The sequence below is a fragment of the Lissotriton helveticus genome, chromosome 7, assembly GCF_964261635.1.
Source record: "Lissotriton helveticus chromosome 7, aLisHel1.1, whole genome shotgun sequence".
Taxonomy (NCBI): domain Eukaryota; kingdom Metazoa; phylum Chordata; class Amphibia; order Caudata; family Salamandridae; genus Lissotriton; species Lissotriton helveticus.
Genome location: NC_136068.1, coordinates 1,351,546,290 through 1,351,566,722, shown reverse-complemented (window position 1 = coordinate 1,351,566,722; position 20,433 = coordinate 1,351,546,290). Strand labels below are relative to the sequence as shown.

The following is a 20,433-nucleotide window of genomic DNA, read 5'->3' as shown; positions in this document are numbered from 1 at the left end:
AGTTCGGACTGGACTGTTCCCATGGGGCACAGGGTCAGCGCTGATTTGCATATCGCCATTGTCTAACCCAGGGTGGTGTGGAGTGGAAAAACGATGGATTTGGGCCCAGATCTTTGGACTGGGGTGAATGTGTGACATTGATCCACATTCTGACCATCATTGTTGTGTTTGCAATTACCGCTCTAAGTGTACTGGGGATGCTCAGACGTGAGTCCCAGGCACTCCACACCACTGGAATCAAGCTAGCCGGGCTGATGAGAGGTGTTACCTCGAAACCGGGCCTGTCCTCGGATGCTTGTTTCCGTTCTGGGAAGGACATGGCTTTTGTAGTTCGGACTGGACTGTTCCCATGGGGCACAGGGTCAGCGCTGATTTGCATATCGCCATTGTCTAACCCAGGGTGGTGTGGAGTGGAAAAACGATGGATTTGGGCCCAGATCTTTGGACTGGGGTGAATGTGTGACATTGATCCACATTCTGACCATCATTGTTGTGTTTGCAATTACCGCTCTAAGTGTACTGGGGATGCTCAGACGTGAGTCCCAGGCACTCCACACCACTGGAATCAAGCTAGCCGGGCTGATGAGAGGTGTTACCTCGAAACCGGGCCGGTCCTCGGATGCTTGTTTCCGTTCTGGGAAGGACATGGCTTTTGTAGTTCGGACTGGACTGTTCCCATGGGGCACAGGGTCAGCGCTGATTTGCATATCGCCATTGTCTAACCCAGGGTGGTGTGGAGTGGAAAAACAATGGATTTGGGCCCAGATCTTTGGACTGGGGTGAATGTGTGACATTGATCCACATTCTGACCAACATTGTTGTGTTTGCAATTACCGCTCTAAGTGTACTGGGGATGCTCAGACGTGAGTCCCAGGCACTCCACACCACTGGAATCAAGCTAGCCGGGCTGATGAGAGGTGTTACCTCGAAACCGGGCCGGTCCTCGGATGCTTGTTTCCGTTCTGGGAAGGACATGGCTTTTGTAGTTCGGACTGGACTGTTCCCATGGGGCACAGGGTCAGCGCTGATTTGCATATCGCCATTGTCTAACCCAGGGTGGTGTGGAGTGGAAAAACGATGGATTTGGGCCCAGATCTTTGGACTGGGGTGAATGTGTGACATTGATCCACATTCTGACCATCATTGTTGTGTTTGCAATTACCGCTCTAAGTATACTGGGGATGCTCAGACGTGAGTCCCAGGCACTCCACACCACTGGAATCAAGCTAGCCGGGCTGATGAGAGGTGTTACCTCGAAACCGGGCCGGTCCTCGGATGCTTGTTTCCGTTCTGGGAAGGACATGGCTTTTGTAGTTCGGACTGGACTGTTCCCATGGGGCACAGGGTCAGCGCTGATTTGCATATCGCCATTGTCTAACCCAGGGTGGTGTGGAGTGGAAAAACGATGGATTTGGGCCCAGATCTTTGGACTGGGGTGAATGTGTGACATTGATCCACATTCTGACCATCATTGTTGTGTTTGCAATTACCGCTCTAAGTGTACTGGGGATGCTCAGACGTGAGTCCCAGGCACTCCACACCACTGGAAGAATGAACTGGAAGAGGAGCTGAAAGAATTTTGGGACGTTAGAAACGAGTTGAGTATCATTGGAGGTAAAGTCTACCATCAATCAAGAGTGATACCACCTAAAGATCTCAGGAAAAGAATAGTCGAACTGGCACATGAAGGACACCTGGGGCGGAGCATCACGAAACAGAGAATTAGAGCAACCTACTGGTTCCCAATGATGGACACTATGGCCGAACAACAAGTCAAGGACTGTGTGAGCTGTGCAAGGAGCGACAAATCGAAAGTGATTCGCAAGGCACCTCTTTCTCCAGTCACTGTACCCACCAAACCATGGACAAAGCTAGCCATGGACAGCTTAGGTGTACAAAGGAGGTTTATGCTGGTACTAATTGATTACACCTCACGTTGGATCTCTCAGAAGTTTGTGCATCGTGTCAACACCGAGTCGGTGGTGGAATTCCTCAGAGAAGTATTTTCACGAGAAGGTATTCCTGCTGTCCTTGTAACAGACAACGGGGTCCAATTCACGTCACAGACCATGAAGGAGTTCTTAACCAACATGAACATAAAACACGAGCTAACGGCACTGTATTGCCCAAAAGCCAATGGCTTAGTGGAACGGGCCAACAGAATGATCAAGAACACATTCAGTTAGCTACGACCAATGGTTATAACATAGAACGCCATCTGAGGAACTGCCTGTGGGCATACCACACCTCTCCAAATCTGATCACCGGCATTTCCCCTTTCATCGCGCTTCGCAGAAGGGAACCCTGCACTAAGTTTAACCCAAGCTGGTTAGGGGGAGGTAAGGAAGCGAACCCCGATGAGGAGGAGGGGGCAAGGAAAGTAGTCTCTCACCAGGCAAATTACAAGGAGAGTTATGACCAGAAGCACGGGGTTAAAACACCTAATTGGGAAATTGGGGAAGCAGTGCAAGTTAGGAGGAACAGTAAAGATTGGCAGACCCAAAGTAAGTTCTACCCTCCATGCCACATTACCAAAGTTCTCAAAAACGTAGTCCAACTGGACAACGGACAATGGTGGAGTTGTGACAAAATTGTAAGATCTGGAATGTAACTGTAAAGTGTGTTCCTGGAATTTAACTGTACCTGTTATCCTTTTTCCTCCTGTTAATAAAAAAAAAAATAAAAAAAATTCCCTTCTTGTGTTCTATAGGAAGGGAGGTGTGTTGTATTCTTTGGTATGTTGGTACATTCCGTCCACCCCTCCCCTCCTGCCGCTTTTGGTACAACCCACTGAAGCTCATCTTAGAATGTTGGGGATGAAGCAGAGGCTGGCGACCTGGAGAGTTGGATGGTCAATAAAGTTCTTGCTGAGTAATTCCTGTGTCTTCATTACTTTCCAACAGTTGCTTACTTGGTGGTGCCCATTCATCCTCCACACCGAAGGCCCAGATCCACCGTCAGCAGACAGGTGGTAATGGTGAAGCCATATTGGAAGTCCCAAGTTTGGTTTCCGGTTCTTCTGGAACTTTCTTGGGATCTCCAATCCTACTCCCCCTGTTTCCTCAGCTCCTTTAGAGTCCGAGCAAGGAGCTGCATCATCTGGTCACCCAGGGATCTCTACGCCTCGTGGCATGGCGGCTTTCAGGTAGCGATGGTCGCTCCCAGGGCTTCGAAACCAGCTGAGGTCCTCTTGTCCAAAGCCTGGGCGGACAGCACCTCAAAGCGGTATCGCTCTGCCTGGACGAAATGGGTGTCTTCGACGGGATTTGGATCCTATGGTCGCAGGAGTCATTCCCATTTTGAATTTTCTTGCGGAGTTGGCATCAGACGGCCTAGCGTATCGTTCTATTAACGCGATACGTTCCGCGATATCGGCAGCTCACTGCCCGGTGGATGGGGCTCCGGTAGGGGAGCATCCTTTTGTTTGCAAGCTCCTGTGGGGCATACGTCTCTTATTGCCCCCTGAACCGCGGTATTCCATCTTGTGGGACGTCAATTTGGTTTTGAATCATTTCTTGTCTTGGCAACCCAATAGGTATCTTTCTTTGAAGGAAATCTCCATAGCTGCCAAGGTTTCAGATTGCCATGTGTGACATTTTCATAATTTCAGAGTAATTATGAGTGACATTTTAATGAATATGAGTGATTTTTTTTGCGCGCAAAATCAAGCTATAAAAGATAAGGAAAAACATAAAAATGTGAGAAATTACACTCATTTGAGGAACGAGAAACTCTAAATTAACTGGTACATAGCGTAAGAAATAATTGTTAAATGACTTCCATGTATCAGAGTCATCTCTAAGTCATACACTTGGAATCATACAAATATCTGAAAGCTCATTTGCAATATATTCAATCAAGACTTTGCACACTAGCCCAGGACCTGTTTTTTCGGTTGTGTGTTATTTTGAGGCTTGTGAATCCAGCCTTTGCAAAACACAGATTGCCAGCCTTTGTGGTGGGCCCCTCCTTCCCGTAAAATCAGGAAATCATAGGGTCTGGGCCTCTCTCTGACATCAAGAGAAAACGATATCAGAGAGGCCCCAACAACATGAAACATGCAGTTAGATACACGCCTCACACGGCGCCGGTCCAGGCACCTATGTCACCTTCTGAGCATTACTACCAGCAGGCACCTGATCGCGCGGTACGAGACAAAGGCTGGTAAATTTAACATATTTCAGCTGCAGATGGGAGTCAGTTCGGATTGCGGTGGCTATGCAGATCCATTGGCGGCAGGCACTGGCAAGATCAGGGGAGGGCATGAGCCACTGTGGGCTACTGGAATAGGAGTTCACCGCCCGGTGGCCCCAGCCCACCTCCAGTGTTCTCCAGGATGGACAGTGAGTCGGTCCTCCAATTCACAGGCAGCTATAGCCACGCCGCGATCACTACAACACTGTGCAATTACCGGGACACCTTGCAGTACCCGCATGCCTGTGTCGTCTTATTAGCACATCAGCTTGAATTCACATCTCCCGCCCAGCATCCAATGAGCACCAGACAACTGGCAAACCCCTGAAGTAAGTGAGTGTGGACATGCAGACACACATTTATTATGATCTACCTCAGCCAGCTGGGCACTAAGGCCGAGAAGGAACATGTACCTCTTGTTGTGTGACTGTCTGACAACCAGCCTTGCGGCGCTTATAATTCTGCTACATTATGGATTCCAGAATCCTCAACCTACATATAAACACATGGCTGGGTTTCGTTTCCAATAGTTGCCTCTTAGTACACAATATAATAAGTTGCAAGCTGCATTGATGCACCAGAGCACGACGTGCACTGCAGTGACATTTACATAATAAAAAATAACTAAGTGCTGCCACCGGCGTCGCGTGCGCAGCGCTGCGTGGGGGGGGGCGCGAATGCCACTTACTTATTGACTACTGACCTGGTGCTGCCCAGCCACGATTGTGGAGCACAGACACTGCAGCCTGCTGCCACCATACTGCCAGTCAGTGCTGTCTTCATCCACTCTCTCTGAGACTGGCAGTCTGAGCTCAGGTCAGCTGAGCTGCTCCAGTCACAGTCCTTGCCTCTACTACCGCGGCGCGGCTCCCCCGCCGCAGCCACGCTCGTCCTCCTGTGGGGCTGGCCACGCCAGCCCAGAGACATTCGCCAGCTCAGCTGCGTGCCGCATGGGGCCGGACGGGTCGGGACCCCCCTCCTGCGGCCGGTCCGGCCTGCTGCTGCCTGTGCGTGCCATGATGAGCGCCAACCGTACTAAACTTCCTGTTGGCGGGCGGACGTGACGCGGGTGTACCGCACATCCGGATTTAATGATCCCAGCTCTCCTGGCAGACAGAGGTGCAACTCGATACATTTGTAGCGCCGGCTCTCAGAGAGCTGCGGCGCAGTCTGCTGTAATACTGTTTGGGACACAGGCAGTACCTCGAGCAGCAGAGAGCCACGGTTAACGGGCACAGTGACAGGTGCCGGTTGGCTCGCCTGGCAGGTCACGGTAATGCGTGACATTTCATTTCAGTGGGGTGATGCGGATCACCGCACTGAAATGCGTGGGCGTCACACGTGTTGCGTAACGCTTGGCAGGACTGAATCTCGGCAACATTGGCCATGCTATTGTGCTTGATCTACTGCCGGAGAGTTTCTCCTCCCCCCCCATAGCTCGGTGGGTGCGTTGGGTCATGCAAGAGGCGGGTATTGACACTAAACAGTTCGGGGCTAACTCAACCAGAAGTGCAATGGCCTCTAAGGCTTTCTCTCTGGGAGCCCGGTTGGAGGATTTGATGCGAGCCACGGATTGGCCTCGGATTCCACCTTCAAAAGGTTTTATTTCAAACCAGTGTTGGAGGTCGCTCAGTTGGTGGTAAGTAAGCTTTAAACTAGCATAATCGGAGCCTCCGGTCCTGACATAGAATCAAAATTTGCCCTGCATCGTAACAGTAAGTTTCAATTCTATTAAGGACACGCAGGCGAGAATTATCCCGCCACGGCACGATCTCGTTTGAACCCGCCCGTATGTATGTAAGTAACAGATTTTGTTATCTGATTGCCCTGTGTAGTGCTTTGTTGTTAGGCAGCTGGCTTATGCATACATTGAACTTGATTCTTGGCACAGACATCCTGTCCAGGTAAAGCCTTACGCTGTCTTTGCTTTCTTTTAAGAAATGACGTACGAAGAAAGGCCAGTGAAGATGTTGCGTGACTTGCGCGAAGAAAGAGGAAGGGCAGTCAAGATGGAGGAGCTATGTAGATGGCATGGACATTGTGAAAGGACTTAGTGTGCAGTACGTCTTGGAACAATGGGAGTCGTAGTCTTTGTGCTGACTCTGTTGTTTTGTTTTATTCTATTAATATCTTGGTTGGAAACAAAGAGATGCTAATGGTTTTCTCACGGATGTGAAGTGGTTATGTTATTAAAGTGAAGAGAGAATTAGCATAATCCTCGCCTGCGTGTCCTAACACCTTCGATGCTGATGACGGAACCTCTCCATCATCAGCTGCGGTGGCGCTGTGCTGATGACGGAGCGGTTCCATCATGGCCCGCTCGCTGCGCCTGCGTGGCGCGGATTCCGCGCCTGCGCTGGGCGTTCCATTGAGCGGGCGGGGCCATGACGGAACCGCTCCGTCATCAGCACAGCGCCACCGCAGCTGATGATGGAGAGGTTCCGTCACCAGCATGCGCCCACTGCGCGGCTGCCCCGCCCCCTTAGCGCTGCGGCGGAATAGCCACCGTAGCGAAGGTGTTAATAGAATTGAAACTTACTGTTAGGCAAATTTCGATTCTCACATTGTGAGATAAATGGGAAATATTAGACTTTAACTAGTGGACATAAACGCTGTGATTTCAATTTGACATGGAAAGGTCGATCTAGGAAGGCACAGACAATGATAAGCTGTTTCAGAGGCTGTGGGACCCAGTTTCACACACAAGACCGTACTACTGTGGCATATCCTAAGAGAGTACAAGCACTGATCCTGATAAATGTCAGAAGAGACAAGACGGCTGACACATCAGGATCAGAAGAGGGGAATGAGAACTAATTACCTTGAGTAAACGAAGATGCGGATGGTGTGGATCCAGGGGGATGGGAAGAGTTGGATGAATGGGATAGATACTGTTGCGAAACTGTTTGTGCTTTATCATAAAATGCTAATAAAAAGGGTTAAAACTAATTTGCGTAGAGTTGCTTTCTAATTCAGGAAGGACACATCACATGTGTTTATATGTTTAGAACTAGTTCATGTGGACGTTGCTAGGCAGATTGATCAAGCTATGTCGAGGTTTTACTTTAGTATGCTACAGCAAAGACACCAGGACAATATTCACTTAAAACCTTGTTCTACAATGAGCTGATAATTATTAAAGCAACTGTTTATGCAAAATATCGTAAATAATTAATGTGGAATAGCTTTTCAGAGAAAGGATAGTTCCCAGAAAATAATTTAAGTGCATAGATGTTAAGAAAATAAAATGACAATTTCAAAGTTGGCGTATTAAAGGAGCACTAATGTAATCTTGGCTGCTGAATGCTGGATCTCTGGTTTAATCTTTGAAAATTACATGCATTTTCAAGGAAGTATTCTTCTTTGTAAGGGAACTGATTTATTCTTTTCTTTAAAAAGGTTTAGCAATTCTTACAAAAACTATAGAGACATTTCGTTTTATGAAGTGTTCTGAGATTTCATACTTAGGCAGAGATATTCAGTCTTATCAATGTCAACAAAGATGCTTTGAAGAAGAACCCGGAAATCTATTGGCTATAGTTTGTATAAATAATATAGCACTAAAGACTTGAGTACCGATTTAAAAATAACGACAGACTGCACCCATCCAACGGTGGCAGTCTTGTACGGTATTCGGAGGGATGTCCTGTATTTTTGTGTTTGTGACCCGTGTTCAGCTGTCAATACATCCTAGCTGTTTAGGGATGCACAGTTAAAGAAGACTAGATAAAGTGGTCATATTACCTTGCTCCAATATCTGCAAGCACACTGCCAGTGACGGCATCCCAACTGGAAGCAGTTCACAAAGAACAGAGAAGTGATCATATCTGGACAAAAACAAATACAGTTACAACAATGAGAGAGTGAGGGTAAGAGGCACTCTTAATCCCCCTGGAAATTATACAACTAACAACAAAAGAGTGGCTGTCCAGATGTAGTTTAAAGGGGAACACACAAATGTTTTAAAATGACCCTCACTCATCAACCAGGTTGATGACATGCTTCATTATGGGGTCCCCACCAGAGAGGCAGAGTGCCTCCCCGGTGTGCTACGACGCCTGCAACTGCAGCTGAGCAGGTTTTTTTGTGCGTGTAGGGTTCAGTGCAAATTAAAAAGTAGCCAACTACTACCTGAGGAATACTTTATTCTGGGTGAGTCAGTTACTATTAAAAATAAGTGATGGATCTGTGCCAGCTGATTAGCGTAGCTAGGAGGATCTGAATAGGTTAAAAAAAGAAATTAATGGTCGACATGTTTCTGCTATTCGTGCAAATTGTGCGAAGCTTTCATCAAGACCTCTGAAAAAGACCACGGCGGTATACGCACGCTAAGGCGTACCCTAACCTGTGGTCTGGTGCAATGGATAGAACTCACGGTTTTACCCGAAAAAAGATCCTCGAGATTTTCTCAGATCTTTGGTAGCCTAAAAGAGAATAACAACAAACAACCGATATACATCATAGATTGGCATTGCTTATGTTGACTCTAAATAGTGGCTATCACGTTTATTGAAGAGATGTGTGCTCAGAGTGAGTTTGTGTCTGGGAGACATACAGTGGACCCAAGTCTTCAGTGATTTGCTCAGGTCATTATCCATTCATGCCATGCAATATAAATGTGTGATGGCTACATCGATAGGAATTTCCTATCTTGTATACATTATGCGACTTTCATAACAATGGGCCAGATTCTGGTGCCTGCTTGTGCGGGGTTCTGTTTGCCCCCAACCCCTTCTTTCAGGGCATGATGTCGTATGTAGACCCTATAATTCTGGGTCAGACCCGGTGGTGGTTTTAGTTGGCTAGGGTGATTGCCGGTAAAACCCCGAGAGTCAGGGAGCACCGTGTGCAAATATTAGTGCAATCGGGCGCCAGGTGAACAAACACGGTTAAAACAGCATTTAGAAAGGCGGCGGCATGAAGAAGCCAGGCTTACTTAAGTTTTTAATGCAGTTTGCATCATGGATTCCAGACGGGGGAGCTGCCTGGGAAAATCTGTAGACAAAGACAGATGTCTGTTAGTACGTGTGGAAAAAAGCCTTAGTGGGGACTGGGATCGGAGCCCTCTCCCTTAATCCCCCTGGTGTACTTACTTCCAAATTAGCAGTCTCCCTCCCGGTACCTATTCGTCAGCGTCTGGACCCGAATGTTGCTGAATACCCTGTGATCATGGAAGAAAAGCAATCTCTTCCGGGTCACATGGGTCGTGACGGGGCTGCGCATGACACTGGCACGTCGTTCGGGAACCACTAGACCGCGCGATGTCAGTCGCGGTTTGAACAAGAATAACTTTATCCCCCCATAGCTCCGAGTATTATAACTATGATGGGTGTGGAGTCCCTATTTTTGCGAGTATATCGCGTAGCGATGACTGTTCAGTTTAAAGCTCCAGACTGGGCATTAAGTCTGCGGAAGATGTGAACTTTCTTATTGTTTGTATCAAGACGTGTTCATTGCAGGCTACATTTGGACTAGTCGCTCTAGAACCAGAATGGTTTGGTGGTGTGATAGTGATAATTGTCAGTAGTTCGAGCTCCTTATTAATGTTCGGAGTAGGTGAGCACAGAATTGCACTTCAAACAAGGGCGCTAGTGACAGGAACAAATTTATATGTCTGAGTGTAAGTAGGTTTATAGATTACAAAACCACCCCAACGTGACTAGAAATGTCTCATTTCAGTATACTACCCATGGGATGTTATCATTCAGTCCCAGGCGATGAGTAGAGAGACGATTGCGCTTTCTGCTTCTGTCAACGTTGTTGAAGACAAATTGGTGATTAAGCTGGGTGGTTGCTCGGGCCTGCTCGTCGTTCCTGGGTCTTGCTTCTGGTATTGTCCCCCACCGCTTCGTCTTCTTCCCAGTGCACCTGGGTTTTTCCTCTTGTCCTGCCGCGACCCCTCCGGCCCTGTGCTAATCCAGGATCCGACTACAGATCAGAGCATCACCCAAGCATGGGGTTTACCGCCTGTGACAGGCCATTACCCATACTGAACATGCAGCGTTTGCCACTTAACAGTGGCCACTAAACATCTGAACCTGGAACCAGGCGCAACCTAGCAACAAAAAGGCCACACTAACTGAAATTCAGCCAACGTGGTGTACCTAATTACCTGCCCATGCAAACTGAGATTTGTGGGCATGACAACCAGGAAAATAAAACTACGAGTGTGCGAACATCGGAGCAACATCAGGTGCCGAAAATCCAGCATGAAGTTAACGGAACACTTCCTTACCACAAACCATACCACCAATGACTTAACTTGGACAATCATCGAGCAGCTCAAGCCTGGTCCGCGGATCCAGCAAGCACTGTTCGAAAAAGAACAACGATGGATCTATCGTCTCTCTACTCATGGCCTGGGACTGAATGATAACATCCCATGGGGTAGTATACTGAAATGAGACATTTCTAGTCACGTTGGGGTGGTTCTGTAATCTATAAACCTACTTACACTCAGACATATACATTTTTTCCTGTCACTAGCGCCCTTGTTTGAAGTGCAATTCTGTGCTCACCTACTCAGAACACTAAGAAGGGGCTCGAACTACTGACAATTATCGCTATCACACCACCAAACCATTCTGGTTCTAGAGCGACTAGTCCAAATGTAGCCTGCAATGAACACGTCTTGATACAAACAATAAGAAAGTTCACATCTTCCGCAGACTTAATGCCCAGTCTGGAGCTTTAAACTGAACAGTCAACGCTGCGCGATATACTCGCAAAAATAGGGACTCCACACCCATCATAGTTATAGTACTCGGAGCTATGGGGGGATAAAGTTATTCTTGTTCAAACCGTGACTGACATCGCGCGGTCTAGTGGCTCCCGAACGACGTGCCAGCGTCATGCGCAGCCCCGTCACGACCCATGTGACCCGGAAGAGATTGCTTTTCTTCCATGATCACAGGGTATTCAGCAACATTCGGGTCCAGACGCTGACAAATAGGTACCGGGAGGGAGACTGCTAATTTGGAAGTAAGTACACCAGGGGGATTAAGGGAGAGGGGCTCCGATCCCAGTCCCCACTAAGACATTTGTCCAAACGTACTAACCGACATCTGTCTTTGTCTACAGATTTTCCAAGGCAGCTCCCCCGTCTGGAATCCATGATGCAAACTGCATTAAAAACTTAAGTAAGCCTGGCTTCTTCATGCCGCCGCCTTTCTAAATGCTGTTTTAACCGTGTTTGTTCACCTGGCGCCCGATTGCACTAATATTTGCACACGGTGCTCCCTGACTCCCGGGGTTTTACCGGCAATCACCCTAGCCAACTAAAACCACCACCGGGTATGACCCAGAATTATAGGGTCTACATATGACATCATGCCCTGAAAGAAGGGGGTGGGGGCAAAGACAACCCCGCACAAGCAGGCACCAGAATCTGGCGCATTGTTATGAAAGTCGCATAATGTATGCAAGATAGGAAATTAATATCGATGTAGCCATCACACATTTATATTGCATGGCATGAATGGATAATGACCTGAGCAAATCACTGAAGACTTGGGTCCACTGTATGTTTCCCTGACACAAACTCACTCCGAGTACACATCTCTTCAATAAACGTGATAGCCACTATTTAGAGTCAACATAAGCAATGCCAATCTATGATGTATATCGGTTGTTTGTTGTTATTCTCTTTCAGGCTACCAAAGATCTGAGAAAATCTCTAGGATCTTTTTTCGGGTAAAACCGTGAGTTCTATCCATTGCACCAGACCACAGGTTAGGGTACGCCTTAGCGTGCGTATACCGCCGTGGTCTTTTTCAGAAGTCCTGATGAAAGCTTCGCACAATTTGCACGAATAGCAGAAACATGTCGACCATTAATTTCTTTTTTTAACCTATTTGGATCCTCCAACCTACGCTAATCAGCTGGCACAGATACATCACTTATTTTTAATAGTAACTGACTCACCCAGAATAAAGTATTCCTCAGGTAGTAGTTGGGTACTTTTTAATTTGCACTGAACCCTACACGCACAAAAAAACCTGCTCCGCTGCAGTTGCAGGCGTCGTAGCACACCGGGGAGGCACTCTGCCTCTCTGGTGGGGACCCCATGATGAAGCATGTCATCAACCAGGTTGATGAGTGAGGGTCCTTTTAAAACATTTGTGTGTTCCTCTTTAAACTACATCTGGGTAGCCACTCTTTTGTTGTTAGTTGCGCAAAAACAAATACACCCATTTAAACCACCTGTAAAACACAACAATCAAAGTTTGTGATGTCTGCAATTTTATGATGTATGCTAAGAATAGGCATAGTGAAAACCGCTGCATCTGGCGGGCAGTATATAGAAGTGGTAAACCGTAAGAATGGGCAGTAGTGTGTATACTGCGCAGGGTTATGTAAATAAGTCTACAGCAAATTATTTTCTTAATGAGAGTGCTCTAAGGGTATTGCACAATGATCAGCCCACGTTGTCAAAAATGTAGACCACTGTCCACACATATATATCAGATGAAAGTCAATATCCCGAGCATCAATCATGTAGTAATGTACAAAATGATAGAGACTACTAGCCACAGATTCCTTAACATAGAATTATCTCCAGGAGTAAGACTGGATCCGGAAAATTTTCTTTGCCACATCATCTCTGCTTGCTGGGGGGCGGTACCACGTGGCTCCGCCCTGACATCATAGCGGGCGTGACGTCAGCAGGGTCACATTAGCCCCACCCCGGCATCAGTTTTTTCAGCGTGCAAGTTTTCAGGCCTCCCTTTTCTCGCTTTGCTTCGAGGAAGAGTGTGCGAATGCCTTCGGGCTTCAAGAAGTGTACTGATTGTGCACGTCAGATGTCGGCGACAGACTCTCACTCTATATGTATGTGGTGTTTGGGTGAGCACCATGACTCTACGGAATGTGAAGCTTGTCAGCGCCTCAAACCGAAGTCCCGTTGGGAGCGCCAGATGATATTGGTGTTGGCCCGCTTGTCCAGGTTGGTGTCGTCCCAGCGTCCATCCCCTACTTCGGAGTCCAGGAACCGCCAATTCTGTCTGCGGCATCGCCCTGCGCCTTGGCCCCAAGGGCATCACTCGCCAGCTGGTAGGTCCTGTAGCTTGTCTCCGAGGTCTTGTCCTCGTTCGGTGGAGGGCTCGGGTTCCCCAAATGGACGTGCGCCCCCACCAGTGGCCACCCTACCCGCCGTTTCCCGGCATCGGGGCGACAAGGGCCCAAATGAGAGCCTATGCTGCGGCCATGCAGGCTACTTTGGCCCCTCCTCTACCACCTGAGACGTCCGCGGATCCCTTGCCTCGCGTGGGGCCTTCCGCTGAGTCGCCGGTGGTTTCGGATTCAGGTTGTAGGAGGGTGGTGTCATCGAGGGGTAGTCCTTCGGGGCTCCACTCTTCGACCTGTGGCGTTGCTGCCTCGCTGCTAATCCCTACGGGCTCCCTGTGGCGTCACAGGAGGTCGCCGGGACTCAGGGTTTGTTCCAGAGTGCCCCTCGGCCCTATGAGCAGGCGGCTGCCTCACTAGAGGCCGAGCCGGCGCCATTTTGGCAGCGACGGCTTTCCTCCCTGGCCCTGGCGGTGCAGCGGGAGGAGGCCGGGGCCTGGGGTGCTTTCCCGAGCCCCTCTTGGTCCTCTACGCGGGCGGCTGCCCCGAGCGAGGTTGAGCCGGCGCCTTTCCGGCGCCGTTCCTTAGCCAAACCGGCTCTGACCCCACCCCATTCTCCTAGGGAGCATGTGGTGGAGGGGGTCGACTCGGCGCCGCCGACGCCCACTCCGGCACAGGTGAGCGTTGAGCAGGCCCCTGTGGCGGACTCCACGGCGCCGTGCCGGCGTCGGGTCCTTGATTGGTCTTCTGAGACTCCTTCCTCTCTGGAGGTTTGTCATCTGTTTGTCTCTTCCTCTCCGGAGACAGGACACCGCATTGTCTCCTTTTCACCGGCATCTTCCAGGGAGGATACTCGCCGTCCCCGCGGCCTAAATCCTCAGATCCTTCTTGCCGCAGCTCGCATGCTGTTCTTCCACCGGCTTCTCCGCCTTCCCCGGGGCCCCTCAGGTACCCCACTCATCCAGGGGTCCCCCACGATTCTGGGGCTGGCCACTTCCCCCTATAGCTGGACTTGGGGACGGACAGCTCAGTTTGCAGCCGTCGCCCACGAAGGGATTGTTTTCTCCCCCGCGGCGCCCTACGGAGGCCTGTGTTGCCTTTGTTCAGGCTATTTCTACGGCCGCTGGCATTTGCGGATGGGTGAACCTGCCACCCCGTTCTCTACTGATAACCTCTTTGAAGTCCTCCACCAGGGCTCTGGTGGACGGGAGCTGTTCCTTACTTTTGAAGCGTCTCTCCACAATTCTCTTCTGAGGCTTGGGGGCATCCTGCCTCGGGTGATCCGGTGCCTCAACTGCTCCTACATCGCCACCGTCCTGCTCCGCACAACCCAGTCTGCCTTTCCTTCCACCCCTCTACTCAAGGCTCTCTTCTGCGGACTGCTTTTCCTTCCTTGCCAGTGGTGTTGTTCCCTCCATCTCGGGAGGCCCAGAGGTTGGATTCATGGAGGCGTAACTTCTTCGCTTCTTCCAGTGCTGCCTTGGGGGTGCTCAACACTCTGTGTGTATTGGCTAGGGCTACTTCCAGCCTGTGGGATTCTGTGGAGTCCCTTCTTTCTCATGTCTCCCATAAGGGTGCCCGTGATGATCTGCAGCACCATGTGTTGGATGGTATGGAGTTGACCACGTTTATCCTCCGTGCGGCCTTGGATGTTGCCGATGTTCTTGGCCGTGCTATGGCCACTTCTGTGGCTCTCCGTCGCCATGCTTGGCTGCGGGATGCGGTTTTTCCTGAGAATTTTAGGGAGCGTCTGGTTGACCTGCCCTTTGATGGGGTCCTTTTGTTTAACACCGTTCAGCATCTCCTTGCGGGGCTCCGTCCTCCTCCCCCTCCGTAGACTGACTTGTTGATCCTCCGGGGCTTGATGGGAGGTGTTATCCCACCTGCTCCTGGGCTCCGGTGTTTTGACTGGTCCATTTCTATGCTTGTGTGGTTTGACGTGCCCTCGGGGTCCCTTGGTTGGTCCCTCTCTTCTGTTGGCTGCTGGTTCAGCCCTTTTTGGCAAGTGCGTATTTTTTGGCTGAATGCTAAACCGTCTGTGGTTCCTACCGCAGGTCTTATGTTCTTGTCTTCTAATGCGGGATTTTTTCCCTAAGAGTAGTTCCCATGTTTTCTTTGGGACATGTCATACCCTAAGTAGGGCACTTGTAGCTATTGTATAGCTCTGTTCTACGCTGGGGGCGGGTGTACTCCACTTGTGGGCTCCTCGGCGTTCCTGGCGTCGCTGTATGCCACTGATGCGGTTCTTTGTTCTTGTCGGAATCAGGGTCTGTCATTTCAGTATCTGCTGCATCGCTGGACCAGCTTTGGCATGCTGTTTGCGGCGTTGTGCCCCGCCCCTTTTGGCCCAGCATAGGATTTCCTGGTATTTTCCTGGGTTCTGGTGGACGGCTTTGTCCGTCCTACGTATTTCTCCTCCTCTTCTCTTCTGACTGGTTCCACTTCTTTCCTGGGGCAGGTTGATGTCCGAATCAACCTTCCTTTTGGGGTTGTTCTGGATTTCCCTGGCCTTTGCCTTTGTCTTGCCCTCGGCTTGGTCTGGGAGCTCGGCTTCATAGTACTTGCCAGCTGCCGGCTGCGCACGCCAGCTCTTTCTGGTCCACGGCCGGGGGCCTTGGGGTGGACCCTTGTGCTCCTGCCTCTTGGTCTGCTGGAGCCTTGCGAGACTGCGTCTTTCTTCTCATGCCTGCCTTTCTTGACTGTGGAGCTGTTCCTGCCTTGGGTCTGTGGCCGGTTCAGCTGTGTCTTTCACTGTGTGTGTGTTTTCCTGTGAAGGGCTTGCCTCCACTTCTACCTCTTCTCCTTGGAGTTTTGGGGCGATTCTTTTCTTGCTCAGTACCCCTCTGCCATTGTCTGTCCCTGCTGGGCTTTCTGGTGGATGTTCCTGGTACCTTGGCTGGGCGTGGGGGTGTCCTGGCCTCCCCTTGCCTCGTCCTTGCTTCCTTCTGCTTGGTAGGGGGCTGAGCCGCCCTTCTTGTTCCCATTACACGTCCCCTGCTGGGGCCCCGAGTTCCTTCCTACTGGGAGGTTCTCTCGCAGGCCCTCCTCCCTTCTACGTTAAGGAATCTGCGGCTAGTAGTCTCTATCAGATGTATGAGTTACTTACCTTTGGTAATGGTGTATCTGGTAGAGACGATTCTAGCTGCAGATTCCTTCACGCTTCGCCCTTCCTCCTCGTTCTGCGAGGACCTCCAGCTTGGTCTTCTGCACTCACCTGCTCCGGGTGGTTTTGTCTTCTGCAAGTGTTTTCTCTCACTTCCTCCCTAGTGGGATGCTTCATTTTGTCTGTTTGATTCACTTCTTCCTTTCTGGTGATTGGTTGGTGAAGTCATGGCTACTTCGGTGTCCCTGCACCCTGGTCTTCTAGTATGGGGCCTTTTTATGCCCTTCTTTTTCATTGGTTGAACTTTCTGACTCCTCTGCAGTTCTCGGAGTTGGGGTCTCTTGGCTGTGCTTCGCTCCTTAGCTCTTACAGGGGATGGCTGTGCCTCAGCCCTTAGATATTACAGGGGATGCTCCTCTCTTTGCTGGTGTTGTCTTGCTGTTATTTGTCATTACTCTTCTGTTCTGGCCTTGTTGTCCTTCACTGTTTGTGGACTGTGGTTGCAGGCCTCTTCATCTGCTCTGACATTTTTCACATACTTTTCTGCCACCAGGTAGGATGTCGTATTTGCTTGCAGGGTTGCTTCGCAGTAGCTGTGCTCTGCTCTTCCTTTCTATGACTTTAGGTGCCACAGGTGCCTGACACTCTGCCGAATGGTGCTGTTTCTCACTATTTGCCTTTTCCTTTCAGTTTATCGGATTTTTTCGCACACTGTTCCTATATTCTCACGGTTTTTGTTTGTGATGGCTCGGCATTGTGGCGCGGTAAAGTTCCCCAAAGAAAACTGACGTTGGCGCGCCGGGGTTGGGCTCACTGACGTCACGCCCGCCCGCGGATGACGTAAGGCGGAGTCACGTGGTAACGCCCCCCCGGACACGCAGAGATGCTGTGGCAAAGAACATTTTCTGGATCAAGTCTTACGCCTGGGGATAATTCTGTGTGAAGGAATCTGCGGCTAGAATCGTCTCTACCAGATACATCATTACCGAAGGCAAGTACCTCGTACTAGGAGTCCACACAAAGTTCTTTGATGTGTTCTACTTTACCTTATTCCATATCTTGTATGGTAATCAATACGCCAATCTTCATCAATGAAATATAGACACAGCTTTAGTCAACACGTGTTTCGTCTTCATGGATTAAACCATAGACCTCCTCAGGGTGCCTACTGCAAAACTGATGGCAAAACTAGTATTGTAACACCTTTCATTAGCCACCACACAGTTTCCTCAGTAAACAAAAAGTATCCTGAAAGCAGCAAGTGATCAACAAGAGTGTGCTCAGTGTGTGTCCATGGCTAATGAAAGGTGTAACACACCTTCTCCTCCTAGACAGCCACACACAATAGAGAGCTTAGGTGTGCCTGGATTGGTCATCACAGGCAGGATGGGAAGGAGGAGCTGGGCACAGCCCCACTTACACCTGCATAGGCTGTGTCATGCCTCCATACAAAGGGCTGCATACCCCTGGAGCCAGGACAGGGAATGCAGGGTGTGAGAAGTTGGCCTGGTATATGATGCTCACTAGTTCTAGTGATCACCTTGTACCATGCCAAGCAACCCTTATGGTGCAGGTTGTAAAGTCAACCTTATAGACAAGCTATCCTAGGGGTAGCATGGACTAAGCAGTCTTAGGCTAAACTCTGTAAAGGCATGTGAAGCAAGCTGTTTTACCATACACAATCCCTTGAATACCAAATGAAAGGACACCACACAGATATATATTGAAAATATATATAGATTTATTTCTACAAATAACCCTGATACTCTTTATGAGCACAGAAGCAATTGCGTTAAAACAAAACACAGTTTAAATACACAAAAGTTGCACAATTATGGATGAGCCCTAGGGGCCACCTAAACCATATACTAAAATAGTGGTATAAGAACCACTATGGGGAAAGTGAAGAGGCCTAGGGCCTGGGGAATCGCTGGAGCTGTTTGGGACTAGCAGTGAAGAAGTCGGGAAAGGCCCGCGGGACTCGGGTGCAGTGCGGAAAGTGCACGCTTTACCAATGCAATGTCAATGGTGCGTAAAAGTTACAAAGTTAGTTAAAAAGGAACCTTCCGAGTGACCTAGAAGGGTGAAACTTTAGACACAGACACTAGAGGTGTGTACCAGTGTGGGAACACCGGCGGAGCTGAGTTACCTCACCCACAGGAAGCGGGTGCATAGGGTCGAAGTAGTGTCGGGTTTCGTCACGCAGGTCGATGGTGCTTGGAGCTGAAGATGCTGCAGGCGACTCGATGTGAAGAGTTCCGTTGGATCCAAGGGTGGATCTGAAGAGGTGAAGACCTGAAAGCAGAGGGGACAATGTTCAAAGTCACTAGCCAGTGACTACCGTGGAACCAGACTGGAACCAGGCGATGTCGGGTGCAAACAGGTGATGTCGTGAAGATTGTCTCTGCAGCCACGTGGACACGAAGAGGTCAAGGACGTCCAGGAGTCGGTCACGAGCTGTCCCACGTAGGCTCTCGCTGATGGCGGTGTCGGCAACTTGATTGGAGCAAACAGGCCTTGGCTAAAGCAAGCCACGCAGGAAGTGATTCAAGCTTCTCACTCGGACCAGCAAGGTCAGAGCGGGTGCTCCTTTTCAGGGGAGCAAGGGCCAATCTGGAGCAACCAGATCAGCGGTGTAGTTCGTCGTTTTCGTCGCCAAGATGGCCGCTAGCCACGTGGCAAGTGGCCGGGATGGCGCGTCGAGTGGCACGGTGCAAAAGGGCCCCACGCAGATCGTGGAGATGCTGGGGGGCTGATCTTCGGTGCAAGGGCTGCTCGAGGTTGGGGCTTCTCAAACCCCAAAGCACAGCGTCGAGGGTGCCTCAGGTGCTGCGCAGTCAGCTTCTCGGGGGTCTTTCAAGAGGTCCGGTCCCACGTCTCTCTGTGCCTCCACGGGTCCCTTCTTTGCAGGGACTGTGGATCGGGCTGTGAGAAGTCTGGGAGTCTGGGTCTTGTCAGGCTCTGGGCTCGGGCTCCGGCGGGAGGCGGCGGCAAAGCAGACATCGAGTTGCTGGTTGGTGCCTGTGTTCACAGGGTGGTCACTCCTTGGCCACAAGGGAGATTCTCTTCCGTCTTCTGTGCAGCAGAATGTCGAAGTCCAGTCTTCTTCTGTATTTCAAGTTGATTCAGGATGATCTGAAGTCTCAGGACACAGCTCCCACTCTTATTCGAATCTGGGGGGCCGGATCACCTACTAGGTCCCTCCTCTGGGTGGAACCAGGAAGGGGGGTGGTTACACCCCCTTTCCTTTGTCCAGTTTCGCGCCAGGACTGGGGCTGGAAAGCCCCAGCACCAGTTTGAACTGGCCTATGCACAGGGACACCTTGTGTGCCCCAGGCATGTCTGATTCTATTCAGCCCTGTCCTACCCAATACACAAAATCCTGTCTGGAGTGGTGCTAGCACCTCCCCAGGCAGGAAACCCTTTGTCCAAGCTGCCCTCGCTGGAAGGACTCCCAGCAGCAGGAGGTCAGACTTGTGTCTGTGGTGGCAGCATCCATTTTGTGATGCTGAGGCTCTGTTTAACTTTAACCGGGGTTCAGGCTAGGTACATGTTGTGCCCCTCTAGAAGGGTGGAATGCTACCCCCGTCGCCAGAACTGGCGAGGGGGTAGTATTCCAATTCGTATGACACCTTACTCGACATGTTTTGATAAAGCCAAACCCAAGATAGCATTTAACCGCGAGGTTCATAATGCACTTAAGAGTATATGGTATGGCAATATCATGAAACAGCTAAAGGACATGGTTCCGAAAGCTGCAGACAGGCTCAGCTCATGCCAGAGCACCATCTCACATATTTCCAAGCACTCTGCCTCCAGGATTGATGAGGCCTTCCATAGGAGTGACTGATAGGAACATATGTGTCCATTTTAGGTTAGGTATAGGCATACTACACCTAAGTAAGGGGTGGTTACACCGACTTACCCCAGCTGAGTGATCAGCCAGTTGTGTCAAATATGGAGGCCAGGCCAGGGGTGGCACAATACATGCTGCAGCCCCTGGTAGGCCTTGGAAGCACCTATGCCCTGGGTACCTGGGTACACTGTTACAGGGGCCAATAAGGTGAACCAGT

At 50.0% G+C, this 20,433-nt stretch overlaps 1 protein-coding gene across 5 annotated transcripts in view; it reads right to left on the bottom strand.

The window, feature by feature from the left end:
- The window catches only part of HEXD (hexosaminidase D), a 389,672-nt gene that overhangs the window by 151,888 nt on the left and 217,351 nt on the right, over nucleotides 1-20,433 (bottom strand). For all 5 annotated transcript variants that reach the window (XM_078654647.1, XM_078654646.1, XM_078654648.1 and 2 more), the window contains exon 9: nucleotides 7,939-8,021. In XM_078654647.1, coding sequence (XP_078510773.1) covers nucleotides 7,939-8,021 — 83 coding nt within the window. The remainder of the gene's footprint in view (nucleotides 1-7,938; nucleotides 8,022-20,433) is intronic.